At 43.0% G+C, this 11,609-nt stretch overlaps 1 protein-coding gene across 2 annotated transcripts in view; it reads left to right on the top strand.

The window, feature by feature from the left end:
* The first annotated feature begins 5,355 nt into the window (after nucleotides 1–5,355).
* CERS6 (ceramide synthase 6) overlaps nucleotides 5,356–11,609 on the top strand; it is a 95,625-nt gene continuing 89,371 nt past the window's right edge. For both annotated transcript variants that reach the window (XM_026040868.1, XM_026040149.1), the window contains exon 1: nucleotides 5,356–5,525. In XM_026040868.1, coding sequence (XP_025896653.1) covers nucleotides 5,356–5,525 — 170 coding nt within the window. The remainder of the gene's footprint in view (nucleotides 5,526–11,609) is intronic.

Raw genomic sequence — 11,609 nt, 5'->3', positions numbered from 1 at the left:
TAGATCCACGATGACCACTATTTGGAAGAGTAATTTTAACTGCTTGAAAGTTTGATAAGTCTCTTTTACTGGGAAATTATATCACTCTATAGCCCCAAACCAACCACACGAATAGATGTGTATTTGAAATGCCAGTTAAGGTGCATTGCAATATATCAAGCCTAAGTGAGAAACACAACACTTTTTCTAGTGGTCTACCTATGCTTAGAGCCGTGCAAACAAAACGACAGATTTTGTTTCAGGACAATTCAGCTAAAATTGTGCTGAAAGTTCTGGCTACACTTAGTTTGATTAGGGTTTAGCTCAGTTTAGTGTGAGCTCGGGAAGTTAAGCTACACTGAAGCACAGTGGACTGTGACAGCACCATAACTGCCGTTTCTACTTCGGCACACTTTCTTTAAATCCAGAGGAGAAAGCCAAATAGAAGTGAACAAGGGAGAAAATTCCAGACAACTATAACAGCAGCTCTCATTTTAGCGACATCAAGCCTGGATGCATATACAGAACTTCTGACCAGTCCTTATAGAGCAATTCTGCTTCAGGTCTTCACTTCAACTGGAGCCTAGCACAAGGCACAAAGCCTCCCGAGGCTCGTAAACCTCTCTTTCAACTAGAGCTATTTGTCCACAGATCCCTTCACAACAGCCAAAATAATTACCACAGCATGTCCTCTCAAGTGCCAAAATTTCTTTGACTGCCAAGACAAAAGAAAAACAGAAGATTGTGAAGTGACATAATCTGTGGCAATGATGCATTTTAAACATAGAGCTCTAATTTTGGCTTGAATGTCGGTATTTGGTGAAGTGTTTAGTCTTTACGCTAATAACAACTCCTGCCTGACCGGCCTGGCATAGCTTTCATAGTGAAGATTGCTATTCTGTTAGTGTAGTTTTAGTTTTTAGGTGAAATTATTAGAAAGCCTGGCAGAACCAAGAGCAACAGAAGCTGGAAGTCCCGGGCCTGGGGGCCAAGCAGGCAGTGTGAGGAGCATGCAAGCCCGACGCCCAGCCTTGCACGCTGCTGCCCTCGGGCAGACCATTCCACCTTTCCCTCTCATTTTTTTTAGGAGTTCTTTAAAATCACTGGGGTTTGCTGCAGTTTTTCCTTTTTTTTTCAGTTGAGGAACTCTTCCAGATGGCCAGCAGTATGGCATAGATGTATTGGCAGTAAAAAACATTAATTTCCAAACTTCCTATAAGCAAATTAAAGACGCAATTCAAAATCCTATTTACTGCAGATGTATAAATAAATCAGTACACGTTAAAAAAAAAATATGGCTATTGCCCACTATTAACTAGTGGAGTTGCTTTTTAGCCCGACAGTGGGAATGATTCCTGCTTGATATCCTTCCAGGAAGTCTCTAAAAATCTGTTACGAGCCTTTAACTCAAGTCACTTTTGCAGTATGAATGTGGTTTGTGTAAATTTCAAATGGCATTTCCATGCTAAACAGCAAGCTGAGTTCCCACATGCTTTCTTTTTCCACAGTCTATGTAGTACCTGGAACATTATCCCGGTCAAATGAAAGCATCTCTTTTATTATCTTAGGTTAAAGTCTAAATGCTCCTTATTTTCACTTGCAATCTTTTCTTTCATGTGTGTGGGTTTAAGTCGATGTGACTAAGACACCATAAACCACTGCCTATTTTAAGCATGTAATGTTCATAGAAAACAAACTTAGAAATTCCAGAAAACTTTCTTAAATCTGTGATATTAAACATATCTACACTGTAAACTCTCGCATGGTTTAATTTGATCTTTGGCCTACACTATGTAGCATCTGAGCTCCTGATGAAGCCTGAGACGGGTGTCTTGGTCTCCAGATGCAGTTTCACAGTGGCTGTGAGGATCTCCTGATTTCCTGCGATAAGACTATTGGAACTATTGGAACTATTTAGTTCATGTCTGTCACTAGTCTGCTAGAAGGCAGACTAGTGGACAGAGGAAGCTGTTTGCTGTTTGAAGAGGCATTTAACAAACTATTTCTAAACCTGAAGGAGGAACTCCTTTACACTAAGAACAATATTATTCATAAAACTCAGGAACCTTTTTTATTTTGTGTCCAAGATCTAACCGGCTTCTTGATGCTATAACAAACAAGATGTACCACTAATTCGCTGGGTTTGGAACAGCCCCTCTGCATTATCTGTTTGAGACCTCAATGTGCAGTTCATCTATTTTCTCCTCTTTTTAGAATAGAACTGAAAGTTCAGTAAGTTTGGGGAAATTTGCATGTACATTTTTACTTATTTTTAAATCTTATGTATTCCAAAGAGCACACAGAGTGCCTCAGTTGGTGCTTCTGAGGAAACACTTTTACACACTTCACATTTATTTTGGCCAAGATTTAGCTCCTTCTGGGAAAAAAATGCTTTACAGTATGAGACCATAAATTAAACCACCCTTTTATATAGACTTTTATACGATCCTTTTGTGAAATAAAAACTTTAAGAGGAAAGAAGAACAATCCTGCTAGCATTTCTCTCCGAAGCATCACAGGATTCAGGCATTCTCATTTTACAGTCGTCTCTTGGCCACTTTTACATAATTGCTGCAACAATTTGAACTAAATTAAAAGCTTCTAATTGATCATCCTCCTGAATTGCTTCTGAATTGTCATTCTTTCTCACATACGATTAGACATCTGTTGTCCTAAAATTATTTTCATCTGCCACAAAAGTAAATTATTTTAATTGTTCAGCAAGAATTAACCTTTCATGCACGATATTATTATTGTTGATGCTAGATGCACTTTGGAAAGATATGTTTCTTTCATGTATCTGTATATAAGCAATGACTGCCTCCATGTTTATGAGCCTCAGTAATTGTTGGGAAATAGCTACTTCAGTATTTAAAACTGATGTATACGCTGAAAGTACTTTCTAAAATGATTGGAATATTGAAATATTTGGAGGAGAAAAAAAAAGTGACTTTCACATGCAGAATAGTGGTACTAATTATCTGATTTAAATTATCTTTCCCCCAAAACATCATCAACGCAACAAATGGTTTTCTACATATTACCAGCTTTTAAAACGGTATCTAAAGAGCTTTTCATCCATGAAGTTCAGAGTTTATGCCTCTGAGGTATGAAGAAAGGCATATGTGTTTGTGTAGGAGATAGTTGATGTGTTTCTGAAAGAGAGTTTCAGAAATGGGAATTTGGAGCCTGAAGAAGTGTGATATATAGCCACAAAACTAAGCAAGAGAGAGGGAGGAATAACAGCTATTCAAGTTTTGGACTGGGTGCCAGCTGAAACAAAGTTTTGTTAATTTATTTGTGCAGAGTTGCGCTCTCACACTCAGAAAATACATATTTTTTGTAGGTAAACAATGTCACACCACAGGCACACAGCTCGCAGGCACACAGCTCGCAGTATCAGTTTCCCACTCCAAACCGAAATTACAACAGAGCTCTGACTTTTGACAGTTTGCTTGTGTCAGAGATTTACAGCAATATCCTGACACGATCATGTCCAGGGCTGGAGCCAGCAGGCATGAGAGCCGAGTTCAGGGCTCAGGTGGGCACAGGCAGTGAGCGCCGCACTAAGCAGTTCAGCAAGTGGGGCCAAGCACATTCCACAGTGGTGCTCCAGCCCACGTTTATTTTTACTCAAAGGACTAGCTGTGCATGGAGCAGTCTTCAATTACCAGCTCTTTTCTCTCTCCCTATAAAGCAACCATAAGAAATGAATTTAGGTATTTAAGCAATTACTTAAGAATTAAGCAATAAAAGAGAAATATCCAGTGGCAGATTCACCTTCATTTACATCAGATATCCCATCAAAGCATTCCCTGAAACCTCCTCTAATGTCCTAGATGGAAGTTTCCCTTGCATACAGAAGTGACATGTTTTGTTTAAATCTGCATGGCATTTTTCACAGTATCAGGTTTGTGTGTTTACCTTAGAATTTTCTTCAGTGCAGAGATGTCAGCACAGATGTGAGGAGCTGTAATTAATTTTTCAGTAAGGACAAGTAGAGTCAGGGAAAAACAGCAAGCCAGCAGGAACTCCAAAAGCAGGATGATAAAATTTGGGAGTATGCCTACTGCAGAAGTCAGCTTCTTTCAGTATTAAGTAGCCAATGGAGAGCATGATGATTCAGGGGAGAAAACTAAAGTCATCCAAAATAAAGTCAGGCAGTGCAGAAAGAACAGTGACGTTTCAGGATCAGCATATCCACTCCTGGAAGTTACATTATCAGCCCTAGAGCATCATGTCTACCGTCCAGAGGCTAAAGCTCTGCTAAAGCACATTAGTCATCTTTGCTATAAAGTCTACCGGGGACAACTGTAATTTTCTTCTGGATGTAGACATGACAGCCTGAGCTAAAGCTAGAGAGTAGAGCAGAAGGCCTTGCTTATAGGAACAGGAAAGCCGTGTGTAACTTGCCACTACTGTGACTGGACAGTGAGGGAAGTAACTGAAAATACATGCCTATATAAAGGTTTTCTTCAGGTTGGAGTGTGTAGCTATAGCCCCAACCTCAGCTTTGCTGACAACTGTGTTCTTCGATACTCCTCCACGCCTCATTTCTCCCATTCGCTCCTAACACAATTAAGTCATTCAACGTTTTAGAGGGTCCCTTCACCCAGAGCAGCCCAGCTTGCATTGCAATGCCTGGGCACGAGGCTGCACAGCACAGAGCTCCTCTCGCCTGGGTTAGGGCAGGAACCAGCCTCAGGCAGCCGCAGCCACCGCATCCACAGAGCTTTGGCAGGGATCAGAAGTGGGAGGCTTCTTTTTGCTGCCATCTGCTTTTAAAAATAGTGACAGACGGTGAACCTTTTCCAGGTTAGCAATTTGGGTAAGTAACGCACTCTAGGGCTGGTCTGACGGTGGGCCGTAGTATCAGGACCCGGCGAGGCAGTGACATGAAGGGCAGCATGGCAGCCCGGGCAGCCAGCGCTGGGCTGGACGCTGGTGCCCAGCCGGCTGCCTCGAGTCGCGGCGGGGAGCGCCGGCGGCGGGGAGCGCCGCGGGGCCCTGCCCGCTGCAGCCGCCCCAGCTCGGCTGGGTGCGGCAGCCCTTGCGGCCCCCTCAGGACAGGCAGCCGCCCAACGGCCGCGCCGCGCACCAACGGCCCTAACGGCCGCGCACCAACGGCCGCGCCGCCGGCGGGGAGCGCGCGGGAGCCGATGGGGGCGGGCACGGGCGTGTGGCAGGCGGGGCGGCCGCTTCCCTCGCCGGGCGGCCGGGGCGGGGAGCCGCGCAGCCCGGCAGCATCATCGGCGCGGCGGGGCCGACACGCGCCGCCTCCTCCTCCTCCTCCTCTCCGCCGGCAGCCGCTCGCACGCGGAGGGAGGGCGGGCGGGGGGCAGGCAGCGCGGGGGGCGCCGCGCAGACAAAGCCAAGATGGCAGGGATCCTCGCCTGGTTCTGGAACGAGCGGTTCTGGCTGCCGCACAATGTCACCTGGGCGGACCTGCAGAGCACGGAGGAGGCCACCTTCCCGCAGGCGGAGGACCTCTACCTCGCCTGCCCGCTCGCCTTCTGCATCTTCATGATCCGCCTGCTCTTCGAGAGGTAGCGCAGCACCGCGCCGGGCGCCCCCTCCCGCCCCGCCGCGCTGCCCCGGGGGGCTCCGCGGTGCCTCCCTCCTTCCCTCCGCGCTGCCGCCGTCCCCTGCCCTGGGCCGGTCACGTAGCGGGGGATACGCGGGGGAGCCGGCGCGGCCGCTCCACCTGCGGCCGGGCTGAGGCGCGGCCAGGGGCCTGGGGCGGCCCCGGCGGGGAGGGGGCCGCGGCGGCGGCACCTGCGCAGCCCCCCCCGCCGCGTCCCTGTGGCGGCCCGCGGGAGCCGCCGGTCACGGCGCGAGGGAGGGGCTCGCCCTGCCCCTGCTGGCGGGTCCCGCGGCGCTGCGGGAAGAGGCTGCGTCGCGCGGCGGGCAGCGCTGCCGCCTGCGGGTTCGTCCTTCCCGCCACGCGGCCCGAGCGCCCGAGGAGGCGGCGAGCGCCCTGGCCCAGGGCAGGAGGCGGCTTCGGATGCGAGTGCCGGCTGGGAGCGCGAAGTTTAACAGTAAGGAGCAGCCTAAAATTAAACTGCTGTTATGTGGCTGAGGGGAGTTTTGCTCGCCTGGTTTCAGCGGTAGCAGCGTGAATAATGCATATTGTCTATGGGGAGTGTTTCAGGTGCTGCCGAGACACAGGATCTCGGTGAAGAAATGGTCCTGGTACAGTTCATCATTAAACTAGACTTGCTATGTCATTAAGCAAAACTTGCTGTTTTGCAAAACGTGCATTTTGAATTGTGCAATCCCAAGCATATAAATATGTCCAGACATACCTATATACAAACAGGGCATATCAAACTAAAGATTGTTCAAGAAAAATACAGTGAGCTTTATGTGTATTTAACAGAGCCCCCCCTTTAATGGGAAGCAGCTGAAGTGAAGCAGGTTGCTCATTTGTGTTTAGTTCTCTGCTGCCTAATAAAGATACTTTATCTACCTAGAACAAAAGAGTGCTTCCATATGTCAACACCTACATATTTTCAGTGCTGTCTTTCTGTTAGGATAGTCAAAAAAGATAAAAGAACACCAGTAATTATTACGTACCAGAGAGACTATCAGGGTAGTCAAAGAACTATAAAATAGCTGATCTGAGAGGCAGAGCACTCCTTGCACCTCCTAAGCACTCCCTTGTCCTCAGAATTTGCTGCCTGTGTTTTTCTTGGGTGGGAGGGAGGAAGGTCTGTTTTCATTTCCCAGTTGAGAGTACTAGATTTATTTTGAAAAATAAGCTGTCATGGGCTGCTGTAAACTTCTGTGTTGCTTTACAGATTTATAAAAAAGACAGGAGAATTTGTGGTCTGCCTGCAAATTTGAGATTATCAAAAGTTGATTTAAACAGTGATCCTGAATTAAATGCTGCAATATAAATTGAGTGCCAGGTATTATCTAGATAGTGACAAATAATTACAGTTTTTCCTTTGCTCTCAGTGCCATAAAAGCACACATTGTACAGAAAGTGGGTGCATGGTGTTGCATATCTTACCATCTGAACTGTGATATGTGTCACAGCAGGTCCATGTTTAGATGGAAGAGTGGTTAGTCAAGGAGACAATTTGAGCCTATCACCTTGTTTCTAGTGGTTCTGATGCGGCTATTAGTGTTAGAGGAGCTAACCCCATTTATTTAGCTGTGTGTGTGCCCATGCCCCAGGTTAGTTATTTTACTCCTTGTTGTTGTTGTTCATTTGATTAAACTCACTTTCCACTTTGTAGTGCATATGTATACCAGTGTTTTGCAGAGGAGAAAATCAGTATATTTTCATAATGCTTCTACAGGCTGCTTTTGAATGTCAAACCTGGAAATGTGTGTTACTTTCATAGTAGTAGGTGCTAAACCTCTAAAGGAATTTTATTAACAACTCTTGGAGTCTGTATTTGTTACATCTTAATTCTAAATTAATTGCAGAATTCCTCTATGAGAGTAGGACCAGGGTGTTTTGTGTGAGATGAACTCCCAAAACATAATACAATTGTAATGTTTGATATGGAGTGTTTTATTTAAGCAAGCCGAGCTAAAATGACTGGGTCTGCTTCCACTGATCAAAGCAAAAAGATTGTCTTTAACTTGAATGGGGGAAAGATCAAGCCTTATTATTGCTTATTAGTAATTTATTTTGTTGGAGCTCCGCTTCATTTGTGGAGAACAATGAAATGCCTCATGCACATTGTTAATTAGAAGCTTGCAATTATTTCAATTGGTAAAGCTATCTGAGATCTGGAAAAGATAAGAAAAAGTGTGAAGTTGATAATCTTTTATCATTTTGTCTGTATAAAAGCAGCAACATTTTTCTTTCAAAGTTCACGTTGAAAGTATTGTGTTGAATGCTAGAAGTAATGGATATAAACTACTTTATCAGATTTTCTGCCTCTTTTACCATAGCCGACTACCAAGTTGTTACAGTGGTTTTACTTCCCTTACTGTAAGGCATGCCTGACATCATTAAACTTCACAATAATAAGAAGTACAATTCAAGAGGAGCTGTGATTTTGACTTTGTACATATTTGCTCTCTAAGTTTTTGATATTTTGGAGGGAGTAAAACTTGTCATGCCAGAAGCTTAAAGTTCATGTTTTTTATATATACACATGTGTGCATGTTTGTGACTGTGATTGAAAAGATTTATAAATACGGAATAAAATTTCCAAATTCTAAGATTAACAACTTACATCTTACTGCCGTTTTCTTAATAGCTTGATGAATCAACTGATCAAGTCAAGAGAAGAATCTAGACGCTTCTGAAATAATACTTGTCATTTTCTAGAAAAAAAAAAATCTGCCTTGACCTTGGCAGAGTAGTCTTGGAAGACAGGAAAAGGTAGATTAGAACATTAAGGTCATGCTGAATCCTTTCAGCAATTGGATCTGGTGATGATGAGTGCTCTAGAAAGAAGGTTTGCTTTGAAGTGTAGTCTCATAACTGTGAGATCAGTGGATCTATGAGTCCATCATAGTTACGGATGAAGTGCTAAAATATCTTAACAGCCTTTTTTCTTTTTCTGTCTCTTTTTCCATCCTTCTCATTTATCACAGAATCATAGAATTGCATCCAATTTATCTCTTTCTTCAAACAGAAACTACATTTTAGAAAACTAAGCACAAAGCTAGTGTCACATAATATTTCGGAAGATGGTATGAGGTTAGAGTAATTTGAAAGATGGTATGAGGTTAGCTTTGTAGTGATAAGCGGGGATGTATTTCCTCATAGTGTGTATCAATTTTGCCTGAAAGACCAGGATGCGGTTAAGGATCCATGCTGCGCTACAGGATACCTTCAGCTCTAAGAAGACAACGTAAATGTTTGCATAACACCAGCTTTTGTCTCCCCAGATCATTTTTATTTCTAGCGTAGGCAAGTCAGGTTAAAGCTGGGTTATAGATGGTCTTGGTAATAGTAGGATGTTGTAGTTTTAGTCTAAAAAGCTAAAGAAGCATCTGTTATCCTAGGCGAGGTACAGTTTTTCTTCTCTCACTTATGGGTCTCGGATCCTGTGGATATTCTCTTTCTGAGCTAAACCTTGCTGCTGAGAAACAGCAGCCTTTCCCATTTTCACAAACAGATCCTCTGTGATCCAGGCTTATCTGGAGAGGCATGTGAGTATATGAGAACAGCATTTGCTTCAGCATCTCTGTGATTGTTTAACACAGAACAAGAGTTTAGCCCTTCAGTGTTTTAAAGCCCCTTCTCAAGAGAGTAGTTCACTCAATTCTCCAGAAGTAGTGCTAAATAAATATGTTTCTGGCATGATGCAACAATCTTCTGTTTCTATGTGGCCTAATATCACTCCTTCTTTACACTTGGCTTGTATTTTCAGGTTTCTCATTTCACCTCTTTGTACTGGAATTGCAATGTACTCTCTTCCCTGCACCTTGTAAGCAACAATTTGAGTTCACATCTGATGACCTGGCTCCATAAATGAGCAAGCTGAGCTCCTAATGCCTTCATTATCCTCTGGCACAGGGGGAATTTCTCCAAAGAGAAGTTGATGTTCCCCCTCTGATGGAGCTGCTCATATAATTGGGATTAGATTGATTATAAGTAGGAACACCCACCTAGATGCTGTGATTACCATAAACCATGATGCTGGCTCAGTTTTAAAGTAGATCAAGATGTTCTGAACATGAAACATGTGGAAAGTCATGGCTTTTGTATAGCAGTTTGCTTTTCTAGTGATAATCCAGCTTCAAAAGTAACCCAAATCAACTTTCAGTTAGTATGACATGGTATAATTCCATGATGGGTTAGGGTGGCATAGTATGAGTTTGTTTTTTATTAACTGTATAAATTAATTCAGATGACCATACACGGAAGCCTTGCAGCTTATTTGTGGTGTGTACATGTAAATTTGATTGTTGCAGTCCCTAAAATATCTGGTATTGGTACTTTCTTAGGACAACAAGGATAAAGTGCTGAAAATATTGGAATAAAATACAAACTTGCTGCATTTTCAGCAGCCTCAAACCTCTCCTGGCTAGTCAGGTGAGACAGATTATTTTCATCAAAAGCTGCTTGTAGGCTGTGATATTTGTAGTGTTCATGCTTAGCTCCCAGTGTGTTGGTCATGATCTGATTATTCAGATATAATTCATTGTGTGGAAGTGGAGGCAGGTAGATGTTGACTTCTAAGATTTATTTTTTTTAAAATAGTCTGTAATGTCCTGCTTGAGTAGTATTTGATATGTACTTCATTTTAATGAGATGTTGAGGCTGAGAACTTTCTTATGAAATGACAGAGTCACTTATATCTTACTGATGGTGCTTCTTCTTTCTTTGTGTTTCTTTTGGTTTAGTCATTCTCCAGCTGACACTTACATTTTCCTTTGGGTAACCTGTTTTTGTTTCCTAGGGTTGCAGTGTGTGGATTTCAGTCGTTGGTCCAAGCAGATATCTTGAAGCAACATCATATGGGGTTTTTGGTTTTTTTTCCTCTTCAGAGTCATTATTTGTATTGGCATGGATGAATCTCTGTCATATCAGCTCTGATCTGCCCTATGTGGAATGCTTTTTTTTTTTTTTTTTTTTAAGAGAGTGGAGAAAATTATGTACTATTTAAATGTCCCTCTGAAAGGACCATTTATAGATACGCATTAGTGCTAGTCTCGGACTTTAGAGTTAAATGGGAAGTATGCATTGAGCTCCTGTAGAGAATACCATTAAAACTCTATGTGAAGATATTAAGATGACTGAAGTAGGGCAGCCAAACCACAACTCAGCTCAGGAAAAGATTTCTCTGACAAGTCACTACTAGATAGTGAGAGCTTATTACTCAGGGAGAACTGACATTGGTAGAGTTTTGTTTGAGTTCAGGTTCCTGTTCCTATTAGAAACTTTCATTCTGATCTCACCTGGATTTCTGTAACTGCAGAGTTTGATTGAAATTGCCTATGGCCGTATCTGTTGCTCCTACCTCTGCCCCTGTCAACTCATTCATAGGTGTTTGCAAAGCATCCTCAGATGAGGTAGAGCTCCTGGTATATGGCCTTTTTCTGTACCTTAGGCCTTTTGTTAGTCCATTAAAAGCATTTACCAAATTAATATTTGGGGAAATCTATTCCTTTGACTCTCTGTTGTCAAGAGGCTGAAGAGGAAGAGGATAACTTAGCGGACTGGTCCTTACTTAATCGTGTTTTCTTGTTTTCTAACATTCATTTAAAAAAAAAATCTACATTTACAGTGGTTTGGCAGTTCATTAACATTAGGGATTTCTGTGGGTTTCTCAAGGTCATTTTGGTGTTTTCATAAGGATGCTACATACTGTAATTTGTGCTGTAATTTTAATTTTCGTGAGTGATGTAATATTATGCAATATTTAAGAGCATGCTTAAAACTGTAGTTGGCGCTTTACAAATACCCAAAGGCTTATCATGTGTATTCATCATTCATTGAAGAGGTTAACACAGCATTTTCATCCTCTTGTGACCTTACGCACCAGTAACTCCCTTCACTTTTTGGACACTGAAAAGTTGTTAAAGGTGAGGGAAACAACAGGGATGGGCATTCAGGTCAAGGGAAGGGGAAAACATATGATATGCATCCATAACACAGAACTTCATCAGTGTCTCCCTTTCAGAAGTGTTTCTCTGCCTTGGTTTCTCCTGCA

The sequence above is a fragment of the Nothoprocta perdicaria genome, unplaced genomic scaffold, assembly GCF_003342845.1.
Source record: "Nothoprocta perdicaria isolate Ctin4 unplaced genomic scaffold, notPer1 scaffold_0, whole genome shotgun sequence".
NCBI lineage: Eukaryota > Metazoa > Chordata > Aves > Tinamiformes > Tinamidae > Nothoprocta > Nothoprocta perdicaria.
Note: the sequence above shows the minus strand (reverse complement) of the source record. Positions and strands in the feature narration are given on the sequence as shown.